At 47.6% G+C, this 25,986-nt stretch overlaps 1 protein-coding gene across 3 annotated transcripts; it reads left to right on the forward strand.

The window, feature by feature from the left end:
* The first annotated feature begins 1,168 nt into the window (after window positions 1-1,168).
* On the forward strand, window positions 1,169-24,466 carry DNAJB13 (DnaJ heat shock protein family (Hsp40) member B13). 3 transcript variants are annotated; one of them, XM_075919579.1, is made up of 8 exons: window positions 1,169-1,337; window positions 2,857-2,988; window positions 6,651-6,812; window positions 10,462-10,619; window positions 11,602-11,715; window positions 16,974-17,087; window positions 22,680-22,756; window positions 24,253-24,466. In XM_075919579.1, the coding sequence occupies exons 1-8, from the start codon at window positions 1,184-1,186 to the stop codon at window positions 24,404-24,406; spliced, it is 1,065 nt and encodes a 354-aa protein (XP_075775694.1). In that variant the 5' UTR covers window positions 1,169-1,183; the 3' UTR covers window positions 24,407-24,466. The 3 variants fall into 3 exon arrangements, with proteins under 3 accessions (XP_075775694.1, XP_075775695.1, XP_006127582.1); XM_075919580.1 differs by having other exon boundaries at window positions 16,974-17,082; XM_006127520.4 differs by having other exon boundaries at window positions 1,183-1,337; window positions 2,885-2,988.
* Window positions 24,467-25,986: the final 1,520 nt, after the last annotated feature.

Genomic DNA, 25,986 nt, shown 5'->3' on the forward strand with positions numbered 1-25,986 from the left:
ATATCCAATTGTAGTTAAAACCATTACAGCGAAGACCACATTAAAATTCCACCCGTTACTTTTAAATCAGTAATTGTATAGCTCATATATGGGGAAAATGTTTTTTTTTTCCCTTATAGGCAGTCTGCCATTATTTGAAATCCTCTCTCAGCTATATGTACAATCCTGTGGACTCTGGTCTATCTACGCAATTTGTGTGCATGTATCTGTAAATTCCTGTGCTAGCTCATGATATCCAAGAGCGAACGAACAGTGGGCTAAGATTCAGGAACTCCAGAAATCAAATTCAGCTGATTCACTGTGTGGCCTTGAACAAATCACTGAATATCTGTCTTCGTTTCCTCAGCTATAAAAAAGGGGTGAAATGCTACTATCTTATGGACAATCAAAATTGTCATGAGAATTTAGCCTACATACAAAATTTTTCCTACTTTTCACTCCTTAAAATCTGTTCATAAAATCCACTAGACCCAGCTGAATTTATAATGGCTGAGAATGTATATAAAGTACTTTGAAGACAAGTAACCATTTACTCTTAAATTACTAACATGGTGTATGCCATAGTGGATTGGCTTGTTAAACTGCAACAAGGCTCCATCCAATCTAGTTCACTATCCACTTGTAAGACTTTTGTCCTCCCTCCCTGTCATTGATAAGGTTACCATCACACCCACTGAACCACAAATGTGTGTGATGAGCTAGGCCGTGTTGGTGAATTAATGCACACTAGGGCAGGCGTTTGGTGCTATGCAGCTTTACTCCCTGCTGCAAGGAATGCCCTCTAAAGCAGATTTTCACTCCCTGCCCCAGTGGACCAGGCATGTGGAGGGCTCTGCTCTGCTGAAGCTGTGCAAGGGGAGAACTGATAAAAGGTGGCCCCACCCAGCAGGGTGGATGGAGGTGTGAGGGAAGGATCAGGGTTCAGTGCTGTTGTGGGACTTGGGGTGCAGTGTCCCATGGGGGGGAGGGGAGGCTCTGCAATGAGTCAGCTGGGCCACTGCCCCTAGGAGATGGGGGGGTGCTCAGTGGCTCCTTTATTCTCCCTAAGCTTGAAGCCCCTCCCCCGCACACCTCAGATTCTGGGGACAAGGGGACGGGGAGGAAGGGCCACACACGCCCTTGAGAAGCAAAGAAAAGGGGAGGGGTGTGTAGTCCGGAAGTGACGTATGCGCCCGGACGCGGGATGCGCGCGAGAACTACAACGACCACAATCCCCAGCGCGGCGGTGCCCATAGCAACGGGGACGCGGGACCGACAGCGCCGGCCGCCATGGGGCAGGATTACTACGTGGTGCTGGAGCTCAACCGCACCGCCAAGGACGCTGACATTAAAAAAGCGTAAGTGGCGGAGGGGGAGTTCGCCCCGCCCCCCACCTCACCTCTGCCAGGGGCCTGTCAGTGCCGGGGGGGGGGGGCACCTCTGCCACGGGCCTGTCAGTGCCGGAGGGGGGGGCACCTCTGCCAGGGGCCTGTCAGTGCCGGGGGGGGGGGCACCTCTGCCACGGGCCTGTCAGTGCCGGGGGGGGGCACCTCTGCCAGGGGCCTGTCAGTGCCGGGGGGGGGCACCTCTGCTACGGGCCTGTCAGTGCCGGGGGGGGGCACCTCTGCCAGGGGCCTGTCAGTGCCGGGGTGGGGGCACCTCTGCCACGGGCCTGTCAGTGCCAGGGGCTGGCAAGGTGCCTGGAGTGATGGTAACTGCGCTGACGTACCATCCACTGGCCCCAGTGTTCAGCATGCTAGAGGATCAGGCCCCAAATCCGTACAGGGAGTTGCATTTAGGTGCTACCAGTTAACCCTCTCTAGTCCAACACTCTGGTCTGGCAATATCCGTGGTCCGGCGTGATTTTAGTTAGCCGGAAGTCCACTTATCACAGGTGTGGCCAAGTTTCCTGCTGTCCCATAACGTTTGTTTACAGACACTAGTCCTGGCTCTCAGTGTTCTGGGCTTTTATTTAGCTCTAATTGAACTCTGAATATCTTCTAAGAACCCAGTAAGCAGTAGAAGTGTTTATAACAATGCTAGACAATACTGACCTCCTGTGCAATGGCAAATTCTCTGGATTGGCACCAATCAGGTACCAACGGTGCTGAACTAGAGAGGTTCAACCTGTAGTGATTTCCTCTGTCACAGACAGGCAGAGAGACAGGATCTTGGAACCAGACTGTGCAATATGCAGATGAACTCAGTTTGAAAACACTAGGGCTGTGTCTAGACTGCATCCCTTTTCTGTAAAAGGGATGCAAATTAGACATATCGCAATTGCAAATGAAGCGGGGATTTAAATCTCCCCCGCTTCATTAGCATAAAAATGGCTGCCGCTTTTTTCCGGCTCGAAGCTAGGCCGGAAAAAAGCGCCAGTCTAGACGCGGATCTTTCAGAAAATAAAGCCTTTTCCGAAAGATCCCTTATCCCTCATTTTAAGAGGGATAAGGGATCTTTCGGAAAAGGCTTTATTTTCCGAAAGATTCCCTCATTTTAAGAGGGATAAGGGATCTTTCGGAAAAGGCTTTATTTTCCGAAAGATCCGTGTCTAGTGTGGCACTTTTTTCCGGCAAAGCTCCGAGCCGGAAAAAAGTGGCAGCCATTTTATGCTAATTAAGCGGGGGAGATTTAAATCCCCGCTTCATTTGCAATTGCGATATGTCTAATTTGCATCCCTTTTACGGAAAAGGGATGCAGTCTAGACACAGCCTAGGGTAAAACTCTTACCTTGCAAGAAGGGCAGGATTGGGCCCTAATCCTACGCACCTGTTTTGCTGATAATTCAGGATCTTTAACAAAAAATTCACTGAATTGAATAGCGCTTCAGTTTGCTTGTCAAAAACGCATCTAACTGTGCTCACGGTGGGGCTGAAGCCTCTCTCCCCTCATTTCTCTTTTGTAGCTACCGGAAACTAGCCTTGAAGAACCATCCTTTAAAAAATAAAGAACCTTGGGTGCCAGATAAATTCAGGCAGCTCGCAGAAGCCTACGAAGTGCTGAGTGATCGTAAGTAGGAACATCTTTCTTTTCCCACAGATAAACCGTGCAGTTCAAGGAGAAGGACTGGAAAGTCACATCCAAGAACAGAGTACACTTACTGCAGGGGGATTTCATTAGGCAGGCACATCATGTCCTTTGGTTTGTTGCCATGCTGGTTAGCTTTTATACCTCTGTCTGTCTGTCCATGTCAGTTACTTAATTGTTTATCTATTGCATGCAGCACTGATCCCTGCTCCTGCAGTCTGATCCAGGCTGGTGTATTTAGAATGTGTTTGGAGACCTACTGATTTCACTAGCATGGATTCAAGGGCCTGCCTGTGCTAGTCAGATTGCAGAAGAAGGGCCTAATGCAATGCGGTGGCTAAGAGAACTAGCATGAACCTTGGGTGCGGAAGTAGGGATGTTATATTATCTCTGTTTACAGCACTGGAGAAACCATTGCTGGAAAACTGTCTCCAGTTCTGGTGTCTTCACTTCAAAGAGGATCCTGAAAAATTGGAGAATGGAGAAAAGAGCTCTAATGTTTCAAGATCTGGAAAACATGCTTTATAGTAGGAGTAAATGCATCTTAATCTGTTTAGATTTAGCAAAGAGATAGTTAAGAGGTGACTTGATCATGGTCTGTAGCAGTGGCTCTCAACCTACCTTGACAACTGCATCTGGGTCAGCTGTCTGATTTATCTACCATAGTGGTTTTCAAACTTTTTTTCTCATGATCCAGTTGAAGAAAATTGTTGATGTCTGTGACTCAACATTATTTAACTAGAGTGTGGGTTCCAGAGTGGGGCTGAGGATGAGAGCTTTGGGTGTAGGTGGGGGCTCTGGCTTTGAGGCTGTGGCTGGAAGCAGGGGCAGATGACCGTTTTGCGGGGCCCAGGGAAGCATAATTTTGCGGGGTCCCCCTTTGCCACGGCGCATGTGCAGCGACGCAACGCGCATGCGCGGTGGCACCACGGCGCATGCGCGGGGCTTTGTGAAGCGCGGGGCCCAGGGCGGCTGCCCCGCTTGCCCTGCCCTATATCCGCCCCTGGCTGGAAGTGCTTACCTTGAACGGCTCCTGGTCAGCAGGGGTGGTACGGCAGGCTTCCTGCCTCTCCTGACATTGCAGACATGCTGCACCCTAGAAAGAGCTAGCAGCAGGTTCCCAGCCAATGGGAGTGTAGAGTTAGTGCACAGGGCAGAGGCAGTGCCTGGAGCTGTGTGTGCTCTGCCCCCCATTCCACCTAGGAGCTTTTGATATGGTCACCCACAATATTCTTGCCAGCAAGTTAAGGAATATGGATTGGATAAATGGACTGTAAGACAGACAGAAAGCTGGTTAGACCAGGATTTCCCAAACTTTTTACTTTAGTTGGAACCCTTTTTTTTCAGGACTGTTTTTTGCAGCCCAAAAATATAAACACATAAAAAACAAACTGAGAAACATGTAACATATAACATATAACATGTCTGGTATTTTCTCATTAGGTAAGTTTTATTATTACTAGATGTATCAGTTTGTAGTTTCAAACTGCCTGGCTGGTAAATGTGCTCAGGCTGCATGAGTGTGTCTACCAGCCAGACAGGTCGCAACTACTCGAGGGTGTGTGTGGGTGTGGGTGTGTGTGGGGGGGACACAATAGAATCCCCGGGCCGGACTAACTCGTGCTTTGCCGCGGGGGGGGGGGGGGGGGGGCAAGGCCCCGAGATCTGCATATGGCCAGGTCAGTCCCACTCCCTGCCGGCCGATTCACTCCCGTTCCCCCCGCTCCTTCCTCTGTGCCTTTGGCCAGCCCCACTTCCCCCAACCCCCTCCCGGACAGCCAGTTCTCCCCCCACTTCTCCCAATCTCCCTTGGCCAACCCCGCTGCCCGCGTCCAGCCCTGCTTCCGGCGGCCACTTCTCCCTCCCTCCCCCATCTTCCCTGGCCAGCTTCCTACCCCCCAACCTCATGCCCCCCGGCAGCCCTGCTTCCACTAGCCCCCCAATCTCCCCAGCCTGCCCCTCTCTGTCCAGTGCTGCTTCCAGTGGCCGGCTCTCCCCTTCTCCTCCCCCCGCTGCCCTCCCCTAGCTAGGACTCTGCCGGGAACTGGAACATCTGGCTGAAGACTCCACCCAGGCTGGCCGAGGGCTTGGGGACCTGGTGCCACATGGGCACTCCAGGAGCGCAGAACACCCTGGCAACCACGCTGAGGCCCAGTAGTTTTTTCCTGCAGCCCGGTACCGGGCCACAGCCCATAGTTTGGGAAACGCTGCTCTAGAGTCACACTATGGCTGTGTCTACACTGGCAAGTTTTTTCCGCAAAATCATAGACTCATAGACTTTAAGGTCAGAAGGGACCATTATGATAATCTAGTCTGACCCCCTGCACAGTGCAGGCCACAGAATCTCACCCACCCTCCTAGAATAATCCTCTCACCTATATCTCAGATACTGAAGCCCTCAAATACTTTGAAGACCCCAAGATGCAGAGAATCCTCCAGCTGTGATCTGTACCCCATGCTACAGAGGAAGGCGAAAAACCTCTAGGGTCTCTGCCAATCTACCCTGGAGGAAAATTCCTTCCCGACCCCAAATATGGCGATCAGATAAACTCTGAGCATGTGCGCAAGACTCACCAGCCAGACACCCAGAAAGTTCTTTATAGTAACTCCTATCATCCCTCCATTGACCTATTTCCCACTGATAATGAATGGTCAATTAGTTACCAATCAAAATAATCTGATTAGTTACCAATCAAAATCATCTGATTTTGCGGAAAAACTTGGCCAGCTGTCTACACTGGCCGCTTGAATTTCCGGAAGAGCACTGACGATCTCCTGTAAAATCATCAGTGCTTTTCCGGAAATACTATGCTGCTCCCGTTCGGGCAAAAGTCTTTTTCCGAAAGACTTTTGCGCGAAAGGGCCAGTGTAGACAGCACAGTACTGTTTTCCGCAAAAAAGCCCCGATTGTGAAAATGGCGATCGGGGCTTTTTTGCGGAAAAGCGCGTCTAGATTGGCCACGGACGCTTTTCCGCAAAAAGTGCTTTTGCAGAAAAGCATCCTGCCAATCTAGACATGCTTTTCCGAAAATGCTTTTAATGGAAAACTTTTCCGTTAAAAGCATTTTCGGAAATTCATGCCAGTCTAGACGTAGCCTATGATAGCAAGGTGCTTCCCACGCCTGATCCTCTTGTGAGCACTTTGCCCAGTTATTGTAACTGCATTGGCATTGGGGTATAGAATATAGGTGTGTATATGCTTATGTTTGTATTTTGGATGTAATTTACCCCTAGCAGCCTTTGGAACTAATAAAGGAATACTTGTGTGAAAACTGTGTCATGGGAAACTTTAATAAGCTTATTAAGAAAATGATTTGTAACAGACTTCTCTGTGGTTTCCATTCTGGGTCTTGGATGAGAAGAGGGTATCAACCACCTTTCCCTGGATCATTCAGTGTATCTCCGTTCCCCAGCTGGGAGAATGAGTCTTTAAGATTGGATCTAAGGATGCGACTCCGATAGGAAGTTGCAACCACACTGGTACAATAGCATCCTTTCTGCTACTTTGGGCTTTCTGAAGTCAAGGAGAATGCTTAATGATGGCTTTGGGCAACTGAACCGACCTGAATCTAGAACGGTATACTTTCATCTGACACAAATGATCAAAGCTTTTGCACATCTACTAATGCCTCTTTCTCCCTTAGCTGTGAAGAGGGCCATCTATGATAAATTTGGAGAAGAGGGTCTCAAAGGAGGGATCCCCTTGGAATTTGGGAGTGAAAACCCCTGGTCTGTTGGCTATGTGTTTCATGGCAATGCTGAGAAAGTCTTCAAGGAGTTCTTTGGTGGCGATAATCCCTTTTCCGGTAAGTATAATCCCTTCCTCATATGCTTCATGGTATGCTTTTATGGTGATTGTCCCAAGTATAGTCTCTTCAACAGAACCAACCCTGTCACTGTCAAGAAGTGGGTTAAAGTTTTGCATAGTCACATGGAAACCAGACTCTGTGCTTTTGCCTTTACCACCATCAGGCCTCAAGAATTCCACTTTGAAGGTCAGGTTTTACCTGACCTGTAACGCCACCCCATATCTCCACGGAAGCGTTGTTGGGCAGTGCTTTAAACCACACATGTAGAATTTGTCATGTCTTCACCAGAATCCAGTATTGTCTCTTGAAAATTCCTTGGGCCAAATAATGGTAACTACCATAATCCTGAGATCCAGAGACTTTAATGCCATGCTGTGGCCAGCCACTAGGTGGTGATAAAGAGTCGTAAAGCATGTCTTCAATTTCTCCTGTAATTGAGACCATCAGTACTGAGACATTCTCAGCCCCAGATTACTCATGTGTATGTCTCCTTCATGAAAGCACACCGTGGTCTAAGCTGAGGTCAGGACACTCACAAGGTCTGATGGAAAGGTTTCTTCCCAATCTGGTGAAGTTTTCAAACAAACTGAAGCCTTTATATTGTAAATCTGCACAAGTAAGTTTACAGTCCTTTTGGGGAGGTCCCAGGGTCAGGTCCCAAAGATTTGCAATTTACAACAAACAGCCATGCTGAAAGCAAGAAGGTTGTTACGGGTAAGGTACCTGTCTGTCAGTCAGGTGACATAGGGTTTGTTCCCTATTTTGCCATTGACTCACTTGGCAGTCTTGGACAAGTCACTTAACATCACTATGCCTCAGTTTATTTAAATGGGGCTAATAATTCTTATTGTCTCACCTCTCAGAGGAGTTGGGAGGCTTACTTCATAAATGTTGTCAGTCCTTGAATGGAAGGTATCTCAGGAGAGCAAAGTCTAGTTATTGATGTTAGGGCTTAGATGGTGGAATGAAAACTTCTACGCTGTGTCTAGACTGGCATGATTTTGCGCAAATACTTTTAACGGAAAAGTTTTTCTGTTAAAAGTATTTGCGCAAGAGAGTGTCTATACTGGCATGTGCCTTTGCCCAAAGATTTGCTTTTGCGCAAAAGCATCCGTGCCAGTGTAGACGCTCTCTTGTGCAAGAAAGCTCTGATGGCCATTTTAGCCATCGGGCTTTCTTGTGCAAGAAATTAACATGGCTGTCTACACTGGCCCTCTTTCACAAGAATACTTGCGCAAGAGGGCTTATCCCTGAGTGGGAGCGTCGGAATATTTGTGCAAGAACCACTGATTTTATACATTACAACATTAGTGTTCTTGCACAAATACTCGCGGCCAGTGTAGACAGGCGGCAAGATTTTGCGCAAAAGAAGTTGCTTTTGCGCAAAATCCTGCCAGTCTAGATGCAGCACTAATGTTTATGTTTGATTAGAAAGGTGGGGAGGGGGATTATAAAACTTTCCTAAACAAAGGGAGTGACAACAACTTCAGGGATTCCTGGAAGAAACAGGAATTCCTTTTCCATGAGCATAAATACAGAATACATAAATAACCAGGGGGTTGTGCCCCCTGCTTGCTACACTTCTCAACCCCCCTCTTGTGGGGGGGGGGGTAGGCAACCCCAGCTCTCCCCCTGGCCAACAGGGAGGGTTGACTGCGGTCGTGCCAGCCCAGGCCATTTCTCGCTGCCCCCGCCCTCGCCAGCCCAGGCCTTCTCTCCGTCGCCAGCCGCACCAGCTGCCCCCACTTGCCTCCAGCCTGGATTCTTTCTCTCCCACCCCCCGGGCCATGCCAGCCCAAGCCCTTTCTCCACTCTTCCCCGCCCACCCAGTCGCTCCAGCCTGGGCCCTTTCTCCTCTTTCCCACCTACCCCCCGAGTTGCGCCAGCCCGAGCCCTTTCTCCTCTCTGGGCCCTTTCTTTCCCCCTCCCGTCTCCCCCACCACGGCCTAACTCTAACTCCCCTTGTCCCAGCTGAGGCTGTGCCATGCCCCTCTCTGCCCTCGGCGGCAGGGGAAAACTGGGCCATGGTGTGCCAGGCCTGGCTCTGCCCCTGCAGCTGGGGAAGTCCGGGCCACGGTGAACCAGGCCCAGCTCTGCATGTAGCCACTGGATAGGGCTGGGCTCGCAGTGGGTGGGGCTTGGCTCCAGGGATGGGCCCTGGGGTGGAAGGGGTGGTGCTGGGGGTGGTGCTTTATCTGCCCATGTGTATCCTCCCAGCCTGTGGACACTGTGATGTGTTGATGTCACTGTGTTGTCCCTCAGGACATTATATATACATATGTATAACATACATAAATTCATGCTTTTCACATTCAGAACATTTTGCAAACATTCACAGTTATCCTAGCAAGTAGAATGGTGAGATCACCCCCATTTTACAGAGAAACTGAGGCATGGGGAGATCTTTTTGAAAATTGCCTAAAGCCATCAGTGTCTTGGATTGCCCCACTTGATGGGTGATTGATGTGAACCACCTTGAGCCTGATTTTCAGAGATACCAAGCACCCACAATACCATCTGAAATTGGTAAGAACTGGGTAGGGGAGGTTTGTGGGCATTTATGTTCAGCCCGGCATGCCTCAGGCTGGGCATCTTAAAACCAAGACACTTATGACCTAAGTGACTTGCCCAAGGACAAAGAGGAGATTCACTATCACAGTTAGGAGTAAAACGCAGGCATGCCTGTCTCTCAGACCTATGCTCAGCCTGCTAGCTCACACCACTCTCAGCTAATGGTGTGATTGCATCTACATTTATTTCTGCATCATTGAACATAAGAATAGCCATCCTGAGTGAGACCACTGATCCATCTTACCCAGTATCCTGTCTTCCAACAGTGGCTAGTGCCAGAGGCTTTCAAAGGGGAAGAACAGAGGACGGCAGTGATCAAATGATCCATCCCATCATCCAGTCCCAGCCCTGGCAGTTAGAGGCTTAGGAACCCCCAAAGCGTGGGATTGCATCCATGTGCATCTTAACTAAGAGACATTGAAGGAACCATCCTCCTTCTCTAACTCTTTTTTGAACTCTGTTATAGTTTTGGCCCTTACAACATCTCCTAGCAATGAATTCTATATATTGACTGTGCTTTGTTTGAAGATGTTCTCCCTTTTGCTTGTTTTAAACCTGCTGCTTATTAATTTTATTGAGTTACCCATGGTTCTGTTGTTATGTGAAGGGGTAAACAGTATTTCCTTATTCATGTCATACCATTCATGATTTTATAGACCCCTGTCCTTCTCTCTCTATAATCATATCTTTTCCAAGATGACCAGTCTCAATCTGTTTAATCTCTCCTCATATAGAAGCTCTTCCATATCCCTAATCATTTTTGTTGCCCTTCTCTTTTCCCAGTTTTCCATTTATATTGTATCTCTTTTCAGATGAGGCGACTAAAACGGCATGTAGCGTTCAAGGTGTGGGAGCTCCATGGATTTATATCATAGCACTGTCATACTAACTGTCATCTTATCTGTCCTTTTCCTAATTGTCAGTATCATTATGTTCATTCTTTACTGCTGCTACACACTGAGCGGATGTCAGATCTATGCATGATGACTCCGAAATCTCTCTCTTGTGTGTAACAGCTCATTTAGACCCCGTTGTTTGTATGCACAGTTGGGATTCTGTTTTCCCATATGCACAGAATTCTTCACTCCAGATGGATCTGAGGTGAACACAGCATTCGGGGGGCTGCGAGGAAAAGGGGTGGCAAAGCAGGACCCCCCAATTGAGCGAGATCTCTACCTGTCGCTGGAGGACCTGTTCTACGGATGCACCAAGAAAATTAAGATTTCTCGCAGGGTAAGGAAAGATGGGGACTGAATTAGACATAATTCTGAATCGGTGGCATTAGGGGTGTGATGGCTGCAGGAAGGGAGTCTGTAGTGGAAGAGCAGTTCCTTACCACTGGGATGGGTTGTATGTTTCACTAGAAGCCAGGGCATTGGAAGTTTCACTGAAATCTGGGGATGTGACTGATTAGTATATTCTGTGGTAGTGTTTTCCAAGTCCCAGGCGACAGGGGGATGGACAGGTGAGGAGTAGCCTACTCCGTGAGTGATGCAGGGCAGATCAGGCTCGCTCGCACTGAATAGAGCAATAGGTTCAGGCAAGACCCCGATAGCCAGTTTCAGGGCTTTCCCTGGTGATGTGGGACCCTGTCCTATTACCAGAACGCAGGAGGCCCTGCTGGAAGTTTTGTCCCATGCCGCATCAAGCAGGGTACAGGAAAAGGCTTGGGCTTCCTTAGCGTTGACATAACAGGTTTGTGACTCATTGCCTGCCATCAACAAGGCTCGGAGGGGTTGGTGGGTTGTGCTGGCGATCAGACTGCCTTGAAATTAACAAAAAACAATCCCCAAACATGAAGTCCAGTGACTCACTGGTAGCTCACTAAGGTCCAAGGGAAATTCAGTGCAAATATTAATCTCTGTGGCAGACTCCATTGAGGTAGCACAGGAGTAACTGGGAGCCACATTTGTCTCCAAGTGGGCCTGCTTTTCCATCCATCCTGCTGTGCCCTCTGTGTGTTTTGCCCCTTTCCCCCAACCTTTTTCAGGGGGCCCAGTCTTGGTTGGTCCCAAGATGCTACTGTAATAACCCAGTTTGCCAATCTGTCTAAGCACAGAAGCTCTGCAATCCAAGCAAGTAACTGATTTTGGCTTCTAAAGACAATTGTCCACACAGCTGGTGCTGTATCACTGGTATCCTTGCCAAACAAAGGCCCAGGTTGCCTAGAAACAGATCAAACTGGATGGCCCCAATCAGCTGTTTCAAACCCTAGGTGATGAATGAAGACGGTCACACGTCCACCATCAGAGATAAGATCTTAACGATTGACGTGCAGCCAGGGTGGAAGCCAGGCACCAGGATTACATTCCAAAAAGAAGGAGACCAGGTAATTTACAAAGACTGTCGGATGCTCTTGCTATAACTGCTGGACACAATGTCATCAGTACTTCCTGGAACATTCACTGTTTGCTGATACCTTGTGTCTAAATGTGCTGACAAACACTAACCAACAAAAAAACCAACAAATGGTCTGGTAGCACTTTATAAACTAACAAAACATGTAGAGGGTATCATGAGCTTTTGTGGGCACAGCCCACTTCTTCAGATGACCGGAGTTTTGAGTTTAGGATGTGCAGACCCAAAATAAATAGGAGAGGGGGGGGATAAAAAAAGAGGGGGGTAGGAGACAGGGAGCTAGAGGGAATCTGTAAGTATCTGAAGGTTGGGTAGTTAAAACAAAGCAGATAAGGATCAAAAGTCAATTGATAGTATCCTTCCTGACATAAGAGTCTACACAAAGAGCTGTTTGCACCTTCAACGACTGTTAAGTTGATAGTGCCCCAACCATCCTTCATCACGATTGAGTCCATTAGCATGTGAATTGAATTTGCTGTTGAACTCTAATTCCAATGTTTCTCTGTGTATCTGGCTAGTAGAACTGGTTTGTGACAAGACAGCCACTTGATCTTTTAAACTGTGATTAGGAAGATTCAAGTGTTCCCCTATAGGTTTCTGTATGTTTCCTTTACGTGTATCTGATTCTTTCCCGCAGAGACTGTCCAGTTTGTCCAATATATATAGCAGTGGGGCACTGCTGGCATTTGATGGCATAGATCAAATTACTGGATGTGCAGTCAAATAATGTTTTGATTTGGTTTCTTATGTTGTTGGCTCCAGTGATGAATTCACTAGTATAGATATGTGGGCAGAGTTGGCATTATGTTTGGTTGCAGGGCTGGGTTCCTGGATGCTTATGATGTGGTTGTGTTGCATGGATACTGGAAAGAATTTGTTTCAGGTTGGGAGGTTGTCTGTAAGCAGAATAGGCTTTTCTCCCAAGGCCTCTGAGAGTGAGGCATCATTTTCCAAGATGGGTTGTAGATTGTGTATAATGTGCTGGGGGGGGGGGGGGTGTCTGAATTGTGGACTATATGTAATAACAAGAGGAGTTCTGTTATTTTCTCTTTTGAGTCTGTCTTGAAGTAGTTCATGTTTGGATACTTTTTTGGCTCTGTCAATTTGTTTTTTCATTTCTCCAGGTGGGTATTTCAGTTTTAGGAATGCTCTGTAAAGATCCTGTAGGTGATTGTCTCTGTCTATGGGGTTGGAGCAAATCCGGTTGTATCTTAGGGCTTGGCTGTATACAATGGACTGAGAAATGCACCCGGGATAGAAGCTGGAGGCATGAAGGTAAGTGTAGCAGTCAGTGGGTTTCCGGTATAGGGTGGTGAACATTTGTCCATTATTTAACTGTACTGTAGTGTCCAGTAAGTGGATTTCTCATGTGGACTGGTCCAGGCTGATGTTTATGGTGGGGTGAAAGTTGTTGAAATCCTTGTGAAATTCTTCAAGTCTCTTTTCCGTGGGTCCATATGATGAAGATGTCATCGATGTAGCATAAGTAGAGTAGGGGTGTTAGGGGGCGAGAACTGAGGAAGCGTTGTTCAAAGTCAGCCATAAAGATGTTGGCATATTGTGGTGCCATGCGAGTGCCGCTGACTTGGAGATAGAAATTGTCTCCGAATTGGAAGTAGTTGTGGGTGAGGACAAAGTCGCAGAGCTCTTTTAATCAGGTATGCAGTGTTGTTATCGGGGATGGTGTTCCTGATGGCCTGTAATCTGTCTTTGTGTGGAATGTTGGTGAAAAGGGCTTCTACATCTATGGTGACCAGGATGGTATTTTCAGGTAGATTACTGATGTTTTCTCAGGAAGTCAGTGGTGTCGCAGAGTTAGCTAGGAGTGCTGGTAGCATAGGGTCTGAGGAGGGAGTCGACATAGCCAAATAATCCTGTGGTGAGTGTGCCAATGCTTGAGATGATGGGCCATCCAGGATTACCAGGATTGTGTATTTTGGGTATCAGATAGAAAGTTCCTGGTTGGGGATTAGGGGAAGTGTTAGTGTAAATTTGTTCCTGAGCACCATCAGAGAGCTTCATGAGCAATTTTTTCATGTGTTTTGGTATTCCTTAGTGGGGTCACAGGAGAGAGGCCTGTAGAATCTGGTATTGGTGAGTTGTCTGTTCGCCTCCTGTTCATAATCTGTCCTTTCATGATGACTACAGCATCCTCTTTGTTGGCCTCTTTAATTATGATGATACGATTGGTTTTGAGGCTGTGAATAGCATTGCGTTCTGCATGACTGAGGTTGCATGTTATATGTTGTTGTTTGCTGATGATGTCAGCTCGAGCATGTTTGTGGAAGCAGTCGATGTAGAAATCAAGACTTTCATTACACCCCTTGGTGGGGGTCCACATAGAAGCCCTCCTCTTGTGGGAATGGCAGGGGGAGCAGGGAGGTCAGTATGTTGTATATATACAGCGTGTTGGAAATATTCCTTCAGGTGGAGGCGACGAAAATAGGATTCCAGATCCCCACAGAACTGAATCATATTTGTGTGATGGGGGCACACCCACAACCAACAAGCCACAAAACATGCCCGAAGCATTATGTCTATTTTAAGATGAAGCACAGAGAGTCTATGGGGCAGATTTTTTTTATATTGCCTAAGGGCTTTAGGAACACAAGTCCCATGCAGGAGCCAGTCTTAGCACCGACAGAGACTCCTGCCATCAAATCACATAACCTCCTTGCCTCAGTTTCCCCATCCGATAACCCTCCCCTACCTCAGCAGGGCATTGTCAGGATTAACTAATTTAGATTTGTTGGATGCTTTGATGACAAGGGGCCCGACTCTCCACTGAGATCCAGCCCTGTGGTTCTGCTTAGGCCTTCTTGAGGGCCCAGAATCCATTTACACGTAGCCAGCTAGGCATTCTCCTGGCACTGGAGGACCATAAAACTAAAACTGCTAGCTTGAAGCTGAAGGAGGTGGCCTCTGCATTCCCTGCCCCCCATTTAGCAGATGTCGGGAGAAAGGGGAGCCTGGCCAGTGGAAAAGAGTCGAGCAGCCTCTTGGCTGCTGTCGCTCTCAGTGGGGTTGGGCTGGCACAGACAGCCCTCAGTACTGGGGAGCCGTAACTGAGAACCAGGTCCCAGAAATGCAAGATGTCAAAGTTGTTGGGTGAAAGTCACCCCATACAGAGTGTGCGCACCAGGCTCAGGCTTCACTTCACACATCCTATTTGAGTGCTTAAGTGGGATTTAGCTGAAGCATGTGGCGTGTCCTGGCCCTCTGCGTGGGGTGAAGGGAGAGCATACAGCAGTGGTCAGTACAGAAATTATATCCAAAAAACTACATTAAAAGAATGACCTTACGGTTGCAAAATCAAGCTATTAGCCGGGCATGGACAACAGGAGGTAGATCTTTTATTCTGCTCATTCGCTCTGAAGTACCCAGCACTGGCCACTGTTGGAAAGCTACTGGGTCAGATTGACCATTGGTTTGACCCACCATAACCATTCTTATGTTCTCATGTTAAGCGCTCATTTGCTGGGAAATTCCAGAATTAAGGTTGCTTATGCAAGAATATTCTTTTGGTGGCTTCAGTAATTGGCTTTTTGCAACATTTGTGATCTCTCATCTAAATACAGTAATTACTCATTTAACATGTGCCCACTTAACACATTTTCATGATAGCACGATTTTTTTTAGGGACTACATTTTTTTTTGAATAACACGACTGTCCCCGAAATAACACGAAAAAAAATCAAGTGGTGGACTACTTTGTGCAGCGGTATAAATTATGAAAACAGCGGTAATACAGTAGACTTCTGATAACCCGGTGTACCAGGAGGTACTATAAGGCGGCTGCCGGGACCCGCGCTGCATCCAGTGAGGGGGGGGATCGGAGGGGAACGGCACAGCGTGCGGCGAACTCTCCGCCTCTTTGCAGGGAGGCAAAGGAAGCCCCACACAGCCGTCAGCGACAGGCCGGCTGGGAAAACCCAGCTGCCGGCCTGCAAGCGGGGGCGAAGGAGAGGGGGTGAGGCATCCAGGGAGCCCACGTCCTCGGATGCCTTGCTCCCTCTCCTCTGCACCCGCTTGCAGGCCAGCGGCTGGTTTCCCCAGCTGGCCTGTCGCTGTCAGCTGCACGGGGCTTCTCCCCTTTCCCCTCCCCCCCCCACAAAGCAGCGGAGGGTTCGCCACTCGCCACGCCGTTCCCTGCCGACCCCCGCATCGCTGGACACAGTGTGGGTCCCGGCAGACCTGTCACGGGCATATTCCCAACCCAGTCCCCCTCCCCTCTCCTCCCTTTCCCTTCCCCAGAGCCAAACACCTCCCCTCCCTGCTGTAACCCAGTCCCCTTTCTCCCTCAACCTTATGTCCTGGTCTCAAGGCAGCTGCCTGTGCTCAGTGGCCAGCTGCTAGCATGTGCAGGCTGGAGCCGCGAGCACACATGCGTCTCACAGCAGCCTGGCCGAGAGAGTAGCTGACCGGAGCACTTCCGGGTTTCAGTTGATGCTGGACAATTGGATGCTGGACAATTGGAATTTTACTGTACAGTACAACGTCTAATGTTGACATTGACGACTCAGCACCAACAGAAAATTGACTTCGACACTACCGCTTGAAACGCAACCCCCACCTTTTCCGTTATTTTCAATGGGAAAATTGACCCCGCATAACACGTTTTCGCTTAGCACGATCATTGTCTGAAACGTAGCTACCATGTTAAATGAGGAATTACTGTAGTACAGGAGAAGTACCAGTTTTCCTGTAGCAGAACTAGTTTTCTTACTTTATTTTGTTTACAAATATTTTAAGAGTCCTGCAATAAGGGAAAACAAGAGTATGTAAGCAAGAACCTGACTCTTTAACAAAGACAACTTTTGTCCCAAATGTGTAGCAGATGTTAAGAGTTTAAAAGGCCTTTGTATAAACAAAAAGGGTTTTAAACAATCCAATTAAAATCCTTTCCCTTTCTCAGTTGCTGAGGTTTTGCTTCCTTGTGTTTGTGATGTCATGACCTCACTTCCCAATACAGGTGCTGAAACTAGGGGTGTGAGGGACTGCAGCAACCCCTGGCTTGAAGAGGTTTCCATTATATACAGGGTGTCCAGTTTGATTCAATGGATCGCAGAACCCCCACTACACTAATTGTTCCAGCCCCTCTGCTTCTCAGGCCTTCTTGAGAGGTCAGAAATAAGCCAAAAAAGGGGGCAAAGACCTGATTATCTTTCCCCCTAAACTGGGCCTGTGTTTGCCAGATACTGACCTGCTTCTTGGTTTATTGTATTTTAGGGCCCGAACATTATCCCTGCTGATATTATCTTCATTGTACGAGAGAAACTCCATCCAAGGTTTAAAAGGGAGGATGACAACCTGCTGTATGTAGCCACCATCCCCCTTGGTAAGGTAAGGGTACTGACAAGGCACCTGGGGCCTGATCCAGCTTGCCCATAGGAAAAGGGAGAGATGCACATTGACTCCAGTGGGAAATGGATGGTGTCTTTCCTTTTCCTTTTCCTTTTCCTTTTCCTTTTCCTTTTCCTTTTCCTTTTCCTTTTCCTTTTCCTTTTCTTACCTTCCCATAAGGCAGCAGGGTTTGTATGTTGACAGCAAACTGCACTGGAGGTGAAAGGAATCACCAGTTTATAATTGGACCAAACAGAGTCTGGGCCAGCCAATCAGATTGCTGGGAGGCTGCTTATTACTTACCATCTTAATTTTTAGCTTTTATTGATTAACTGTTCTTGAGTTGACTGAAGTCATCCTTGATCGTACAGGAGAGAACAGAAGATCTGGGTGCCTCATTTTAATGCACTGCGATATGGAGTTTTGCATCTGCAGATACTACCATCATGCCTGCAAATACATCTAATTATCTCTGTGTGTATGTGCATGTGTGTGCACGTATGCATGCACATACACTCTCCTGGTAGCTGTACATGCCAGTTAGATGTGCAATCACATGTATCAACTGTATGAAAATAAGGCCCCAGGAATTCAGTATATACAGTATTCTTTCTTTATTTAGTGCTCAAAAGTGTGTTGGGCTCTTGTCAGAACAAAGACTTGATCCTTGTCCTAAAAGGTAGGCATCTTATTGATTATCTATTAATGGCTAATGCCTGTTGTTTCTCAATAGGCACTGCCCATACCAACCTGAAACAGCGCACCTCCCCAGTTTTGTAATGTCATACATAATAGATGGAGGGAGAATTCCTTGCAGTCCCCTTCTGTTGTCCATTCATGCCCTGAAGCATAGTTTTCGGTCATGTGACCCTGATTTCTGCTGAATGTGCAATTACTGGTGGTGGTATTGGTCACAGTGTTAACCAGCTGTAGTTACAATGTCCCATGGACAAGCCAGAACAGCACAATGAGCAATTGTAACTCTGCTGCTTATGCTCTAATACCCTCATAGATTTGTTAGTCTTTAAAAGGCTCCCAGACTCCTTTTTGTTTTCACTGCACAAATATTCAGTATGTGTTAGGAAATAGGTCATTAAAACTAGAATTCCACTCAGAGTGTCAGGTGCACGAGTAGCTCAGACAAACTGGAGAAATGGTCTGAGGTAAACAGGATGAAAATCAATAAGGACAAATACAAAGTAATCCAATTAGGAAGAAGATAACATCAGAGCATAAGAACGGCCATACTGGGTCAGACCAAAAGTCCATTTAGCCCAGTAGCCTATCCTCCAACAGTGGCTAATGCCAGATGCTCCAGAGGGAGTGAACAGAACAAGCAATGATTAAATGACCCCTCTCCTGTCATCCATTTCCAGCCTGACAAACAGAGGCTAAGGACACCATTCCTACCCATCCTGGCTAATAGCCATTTATGGACCTAACCTCCATGAATTTATGTAGTTCTTTCTTGAACCCTGTTAAAATTCTGGTCTTCACAACATCCTCTGGCAAGGAGTTCCACAGGTTGACTGTGCACAGCATGAAGAAAAAACTTTCTTTTGTTTGTTTTAAATATGCTACCTATTAATTTCATTTGGTGACCCCCTAGTTCCTGTGTTATGGAAACAAGTAAATTACTTTTCCTTATTCACTTTTTCCACCCCAGTGATTTTATAGACTGTTAGTCTCCTCTTTTCTAAACTGAAAAGTCCCAGGCTTTTTAATCTCTCCTCATATGAGACCCATTCCAAACGCCTAATAATTTTTGTTGCTCTTTTCTGAACCTTTTCCAATGCCAATATATCTTTTTTGAGATGAGGCAACCACATCTGTATGCAGTATTCAAGATGTGGACGTACCATGGATTTATATAGTGGCAATAAGATATTACTTGTCATATTCTCTATCCCTTTTTAAATTATTCCTAACATTTTGTTTGCTTTTTTGACTGCTGCTTCACATTGAGTGGATATTTTCAGAGAACTATCTACAATGACTCCAAGATCTCTCTCTCTTGACTAACTGTAGTTAAATTCATTCCCATAATTTTGTATGTATAGTTGGGATTATTTTTTCCAATATGCATTACTTTGCAGTTATCAACATTAAATTTCATTTGCAAAAAACTTAGTTTGGTGAGATATTTTTGAAGCTCTTCACAGTCTGCTTTGGTCTTAACTATCTTGAGCAGTTTAGTATCATCTGCAAATTTTTCCACCCCACTGTTTACTCCATTGTCCAGATCACTCATAAATAGGTTGAATAGGATTGGTCCCAGTATGGACCCTTGGGGGACACCACTACTTACCTCTCTCCATTCTGAAAACTTACCATTTATTCCTACTCTTTGTTTCCTGTCTTTTAACCAGTTATCAGTCCATGAAAGGACCTTTCCTCTTATCCCATGACAAATTACTTTACTTAAAGAGCCTTTGGTGAGGGACCTTGTCAGAGGCTTTCTGGAAATCTAAGTACACTATATTCACTGGATCCCCCTTGTCCATATGCTTGTTGATCCTCTCAAAGAACGATAGTAAATTAGTAAAGTATGATTTCTCTTTACAAAATCCATGTTGACTTTTCCCCAACAAATTATGTTCATCTATGTGTCTGACAATTTTATTCTTTACCATAGTTTCAACTAATTTGCCCAGTACTGATATTAGAAGGAGTAATCAGTTTCACACATACAGAATGGGAAGCGACTGTCTAGGAAGGGGTAATGCAGAAAGGAATCTAGGGATTATAATGGACCACAAGCTAAATATGAGTCAACAATGTGACATTATTTGAAAAAAAGCAAACATCATTCTGGGATGTATTCATAGAATCATAGAATGCTAGAACTGGGAAGGACCTTGAGAGATTATCAAGTCCAATTCCCTGCCCTCATGGCAGGACCAAGCACTGTCTAGTTGATCCCTGATAGATGTCTGTCTAACCTGCTCTTAAATATCTCCAGTGATAGAGATTCCACAACAGGAGTGGAATTAACAGGAGTGTTGTAAGCAAGACACAAGAAATAATTCTTGTACTCTACTATGTGCTGATTAGGCCTCAAATGCAGTAGTGTGTCCAGGTCAGGGCACCACATTTTAGGAAAGATGAGGACAAATTGGAAAAGGTCCAGAGAAGAGCAACAAAAATGGTAAAAGATCTAGAAAACATGATCTATGAGGTTAGACTGAAAGAACTGGGTTTGTTTAGTTTGGAAAAGAGAAGACTGAGAAAGGACGTGATAACAGCTTTCAAGTACAGGCAGTCCCCGGGTTACGTACAAGATAGGGACTGTAGGTTTGCTCTTAAGTTGAATCTGTATGTAAGTCGGAACTGGCGTCCAGTGGCTGAATCAGGACGCCTGGGGCAGAGCAGCTGGGGCGCTACGGGACCAACTGGCAGCGCCCCAGCTGCTGTACCACAGGTGTCCGGAGCAAAGCCGCGGAGCACGGGGGCAGCGGGACAGCCCAGACGCGCCGTGGCTGTCCTGCTGCCCTTGGGCTCCGTGGCTTTGCTCTGCTTTGCTCCTCGTCCCCCTGGTCGGATCCGCGTAAGTCGGGGACTGCCTGTACCTAAAAGGTTGTTACAAGGATGCAGGAAAAAAATATTTTCCTTAACTTCTGATGATAGGGCAAGAAGCAATGGACTTAAATTGCAGCAAGGGAGAGTTAGCTTGGAGATTAGGAAAAATTTACTAATTGCCAGGGTGGTTTATCACTGGCATAAATTGCCTAAGGAGGCTGTAGAATCTTCATCATTGAGGACTTTTAAGAGCAGGTTAAAAAACACCTGTGAGGGATGGTCTAGATCAGAGCTACTCAACTTTGAAAGCTCCAGAGGCCACAATAATACTCACAGCACATGCTGAGGACCGCAACTTAAGTGTGGCTGCATATACATGCAAATATATATGCAAATATATACAAATAGCTTCTTTCACACTTGCAGGCATGAATACAAAGCACTTCCCACAATGCCCTGGTGCTCCCAGCACCTCCTCCCTGGGCGCTAGAAACGCCGACACCTTGTTCTAGCCAGTCCATCTATTTGCATCTTTCAGTGCTCACCATGCCTGGGAGATGCCTCACCATTGTGGAGCGTGTTCCCAGTGGAGGCCATGTTCAAAGTATCCCACCTGCAGGCTGTGTGTTGAACCCCGTGTAAACCCAAACTGTACCGCAGGCTGCAAACATACAGGCCCACGTGTTGAGTAGCCCTTGTCTAGACAGTGCTTGGTCCTGCTGTGTGTACAGGGGACTGGACTTGATGACCTCTGGAGGTTCCTTCCAGTTCTAGTACTCTATGATTCTATGCCTATACTTTTTCCAAAAGGTCTTTATTTAAAATATCAGCTTCTGGGAGGTCTTGACTAATGACATGGGAGACAATGTTACCTACTGGCTTGCACACTGGACTAGGACTCAGGTGCTTTGGGTTCTGTTCCCACCCTGCCAGTGGTTTTTTGGGTATCTTGGACAAGTCACTTCATTTCTCTGTACCTCTAGTTTGTCTCTGTAAAATGGGGAGAATGACATTTTGCTTCGTTAAGCCCTTTGAGAGCCACAGATGACAAGCACCATGGCAGAACTAGGGATTATCACTAATGCTACGTCTACACTGCTTCCCTCTTGGGGAAGAGGAAATGCAAATGGAGTGCTTATTAGCATATGCCACGCTCTCATTTGCATATCCTCTTCTGATCCTTTTTGTGGAAGAGGTTTTTGCACAAAAAACCCATAGTGTAGAAGGGGCCATTTTGTGCAAGAACTCTGTAAACATCTTTTTTTTGAGGGATAAGGGTTCTTGCCCAAAATGTTTTTTTTGCACAAAATGGCCCCATCTACAGTGCAAAAAACGCAGAAAAACCTCTTCCACAAAAAGGATTGGAAGAGGATATGCAAATGAGAGCATGACATATGCAAATGAGCACTCCATTTGCATTTCCTCTTCTGCAAGAGGGAAGCCGTGTAGACGCAGCCTTTGTTACAATCATCTGTTCTGAAGGGTTCCATGTGTGCTCTGGCCTCTGCCCCCTTTGGTAAAAGCTTGTCTCTTTCTGCATTGCATTTCTTTGCTCACCTGGCCTTTTAGGACAAGGTATTCTCATCTCCTTCCCCATGAAGGCGAGTGATCTAGAAATAGCTTCAGCTTCTCTCCTCATTGCTGACATGTGGACACTCACTGGTACTTTGCCACTTTTTGCCCCACATCCTGTGCGCTAGCTGAGAGGTGTGCAAAATGCAACTTGAGGGAGGGGATGTGCAAAGGTGGTTTTAAGTCCTTCAGTTCTGAGTGGGTTGATCTGATCTACCCAGTGTAATGTTAATCAGCTTGGGGGCTGCACGAATAGATGGAGACCACCAAGGTTGGGGCAGAGCCTCAGCCGTACCTCCTTTTCTCTGGCTACATCCCCTAGCTGGCAGCTGGACATTTGGGTGCATGCGGCACAGAAGCAAATATCCTGACTCTGCACTATCAGGTGTAAAGGGCTATTAGCAGTAGCCTTATTCAGGCTCCATGTATCACACTCTCTTTCAGCCTCTGCCTGTTAATCACTGAACCTCTGAGCTCATTGCCTCGCTGTGTCTTTTGCAGGCTTTGATTGGCTGCACAGTGGATGTGAGGACCCTAGATGACAGACTGCTTAATATTCCCATCAACGATATAGTCCAGTAAGTGCACCACTCCGTACAGAGAGGAGCTACTCTGCTCTCCTTGTGTTCAGAAAGGCTCTTTCATGGCACGGTTAGTAAAGCCTGGGTCTGCTCTGACAAGTGGAGGCAAGATTTTCTGTAGTGTTTTGGGATGCTCAAGCTGCACCAGAGGGCGGGAGTTCAGTGCTCTCCAGCCATCAGGCCCTTTTCGGGGTCTTAGCTTGGGCACTCCGAATCACAGCTCACTTTTGAAAGTCTTTGCCTGGCTGTCAAAATGGCCCCTCCCTCCTAAGCATCTCTGCTCCTCCTGTGCGTGCAGAGCATGATCTAGTTACATTAAGACACAAACAACGCCAAGGGTTAGTGCTTTTTCTCCTCTCAGCCCTGCGGAACCCACACTGCCCCAGGAGAGTGACCTGGCTGCTTAACAGGACTGTTACTCTGACTGCTGAATTCTGCCCTCCTCTGTACCCATATGCCTCCACTGGAGGCAGCTCGCTGCACCCACGCAACCTCCCTGTGCTGATGTCACTTGGGGCAGACTGCAGCAATGCCTGAGCCAGTCAAATCCAGATCCCAGGGGTGGCAGGTGGAACAACAATCTGAGAAAATCCAAGCATGGCACAGAGCAAAGAGCAAGCCTGAAAGCCCATTTTAGTGTCATTTTTCAGAGAACAGTGCTTTAAAGAAATTACGACATGCGTCTTTCCAAGTGCGGGGCTACGTATTGCCCACCTAGACCAGCTTCTGCCAGGAGCGGGAGCCACAATTGCTCCTTAATGAGATTAGCCCTCCCCTGTGCACCAGACACCACTGCTGGGCTGTGTCTACATTGGCACCCTTTTCTGGAAAAGGGATGCTAATGAGACAAGTCGGAATTGCAAATGCCGCTGGGGATTTAAATATCCCCCGCGGCATTTGCATGAACATGGCTGCCGCTTTTTTCCGTCTCGGGGCTTTGCCGGAGAAAAGCGCCAGTCTAGACGGGATCTTTCGGAAAATAAACCCTTTTCCGGAAGATCCCTTATTTCTGATTTTAAGAGGAATAAGGGATCTTCCGGAAAAGGGTTTATTTTCCAAAAGATCCCGTCTAGACTGGCGCTTTTCTCCGGCAAAGCCCCGAGCCGGAAAAAAGCGGCAGCCATGTTCATGCAAATGCCGCGGGGGATATTTAAATCCCCCGGGGCATTTGCAATTCCGACTTGTCTCATTAGCATCCCTTTTCCGGAAAAGGGTGCCAATGTAGACACAGCCCAGCGGTGGTGTCTGGTACACAGGGGAGGGCTAATCTCATTAAGGAGCAATTGTGGCTCCCGCTCCTGGCAGAAGCTGGTCTAGGTGGGCAATATGTAGCACCGCACTTGGAAAGACACATGTCGTAATTTCTTTAAAGCACTGTTCTCTGAAAAGGGTGCCAATGTAGACACAGCGCTGGGGTGTGTGTGTTTGCTGCAACCTTAGGTAGTTACTCCCTGCACCTTCCTGCATAATGCTGCTGGCTTTTGCGTTTGCAGCCCCAAGTACTTCAAAATCGTGCCAGGGGAAGGCATGCCTCTGCCCAGTGACCCCACGTGTAAAGGGGACCTCATCATGTTTTTTGATATCCGCTTCCCGGAGAGGCTCACTCCGGCTAAGAAGCAGCTCCTGAGACAAGCACTCCTGACTTGAGGCTGTTGTGAATTCATCTCCATGTGGCCCAAGAGAATAAAGCTTTCTAGATATTTATAGTCATCATGTTGGTTGTATATCAGTGGTGGGCAACCTGTGGCCCATGGACCGAATGTGGCCTGTTGACCCCAGTCTCCCCTCTCTCCCATGCACCTCCTGCACACTGGGGCACTGGAATGGCCTGATTGGTGCTCTGTTCCTCCCCCTGAATACCATGAATCAACTGATTGTGGCTGTTCGGGCTTTGGGATGGAGGGGGAGGAATGCAAATCGGCAGATTCAGGGCACTCTGAAAATGCTGGGAGGGAGGGAGGGGGAGGAGTAGGAAGTGTGGGGCTCCAGTGCGTGAGAGGAGTGGGGGAAAGGGGAAGAGAGGAGATGCGTGGGCTGTAGGCAGAACCCTTGTGGGCCCCATGCTGCAGGTTGCCCACCTGCGGCCCGCTGAGATGGAGGGCCACTTATGCGGCACATTCTATGGCCTTGGTTGCCCATCTCTGCTGTATGTTATTGATGTTCTCAATGGCTCTCCCACTGCACAGTCTTGAAACGGTCACTTCAATGACTGCCTGAAAGGGCAATGAGAGACTCACCCAAGGTTAGTGACAAAACACAAAACTGAGCTCTGCACTGCCGGTGCCGGATAAAGCGCTGCAGCACTTTTTATAACAGCAGGGAACCTGGCTGGCCTGGCCATATTAAATTCCTCCCCACACAGTGTTCTTCATCTTCAGTCCTACACCGCGGTTTGGAGGGATACTGTGCTTAGCTAAAGAGCCGCCATGTTCCTCCCTAGAGGTGGCTGCATTTCTGTAGTGGTTGAAGCAGGGTGCAAAGTGCAGTGCCATGCAGAGAAAGAAACACCTTTCTTTCCCCTTGTTGGAAGGTTTGTTACCTAAAGGGCAGGAGAGCCACTACCCACCCCTTGGCCTAGTGCTGGCCTTAGCACTGGAAATCCCCACCCCCAAAACACAGGCAGAAATCACACCACCGCCCACCACTCAGGTGCTGCTGCCCTCCCTCTGCTCAGCACCAAGCAGATGTCTCCTTGCCCTGGCCTGGTTTCCATCCTGTCCCTCCTCCCCTCCTGTGGCTCTGCCAGGGGCCTTGTTAGGGGGGCAGAGGTGGAGCAGACATTCTGTTTTGGGGAGAGGGGAGTATTTCTGCTTCTTCACAGTTCAAAGGGCTAAATCCAGTGTGGTGTCAAAGCCTGTAGTTATGCTGTGTGCCCTGTAACTGGGTAGAAGCAGTGTAAATCCAGTGATGCTTACAGCAGTTATTGCTGCTTGAAAAGTGGCTTAGTGGAGGCAGTGGTGTTTTACAGGCGCTCGGGAGAAAAGTTGGGAGTGGGAACTTGGGGGCACGCCAGTCAGCGAGAATTCTGCTTAGTGGCAATGGAAGGTGCCCCTCCCCCCAGGACTTTTTACATACTCTACTTCTGTCCCCCTGGTCCCTGACAGTTGAAGAGGCAAGGCAAAAGGGATGGTTACTAACAAGAACTGCTTGCATCGTTTACAAGGAGATAGTCAAAAGGGGGCAAAACTGATCAGAGAAAGTACATTTTCCACATGTCTTTAGACTGT

The sequence above is a fragment of the Pelodiscus sinensis genome, chromosome 1 (assembly GCF_052426305.1).
Source record: "Pelodiscus sinensis isolate ZL-2025 chromosome 1, ASM5242630v1, whole genome shotgun sequence".
In the NCBI taxonomy this organism is placed as follows: Eukaryota; Metazoa; Chordata; order Testudines; family Trionychidae; genus Pelodiscus; species Pelodiscus sinensis.

What these genes read in the sequence shown, in the direction of transcription:
- DNAJB13 (XM_075919579.1), top strand. Translation starts at nt 1,184, where the DNA reads ATGCGCGCGAGAACTACAACGACCACAATCCCCAGCGCGGCGGTGCCC. An exon ending in CTACGAAGTGCTGAGTGATC is followed by an intron (nt 2,989 to 6,650) that starts GTAAGTAGGAAC and finishes TTTCTCCCTTAG; the next exon opens with CTGTGAAGAGGGCCATCTAT. An exon ending in CCACCATCCCCCTTGGTAAG is followed by an intron (nt 17,088 to 22,679) that starts GTAAGGGTACTG and finishes TGTCTTTTGCAG; the next exon opens with GCTTTGATTGGCTGCACAGT.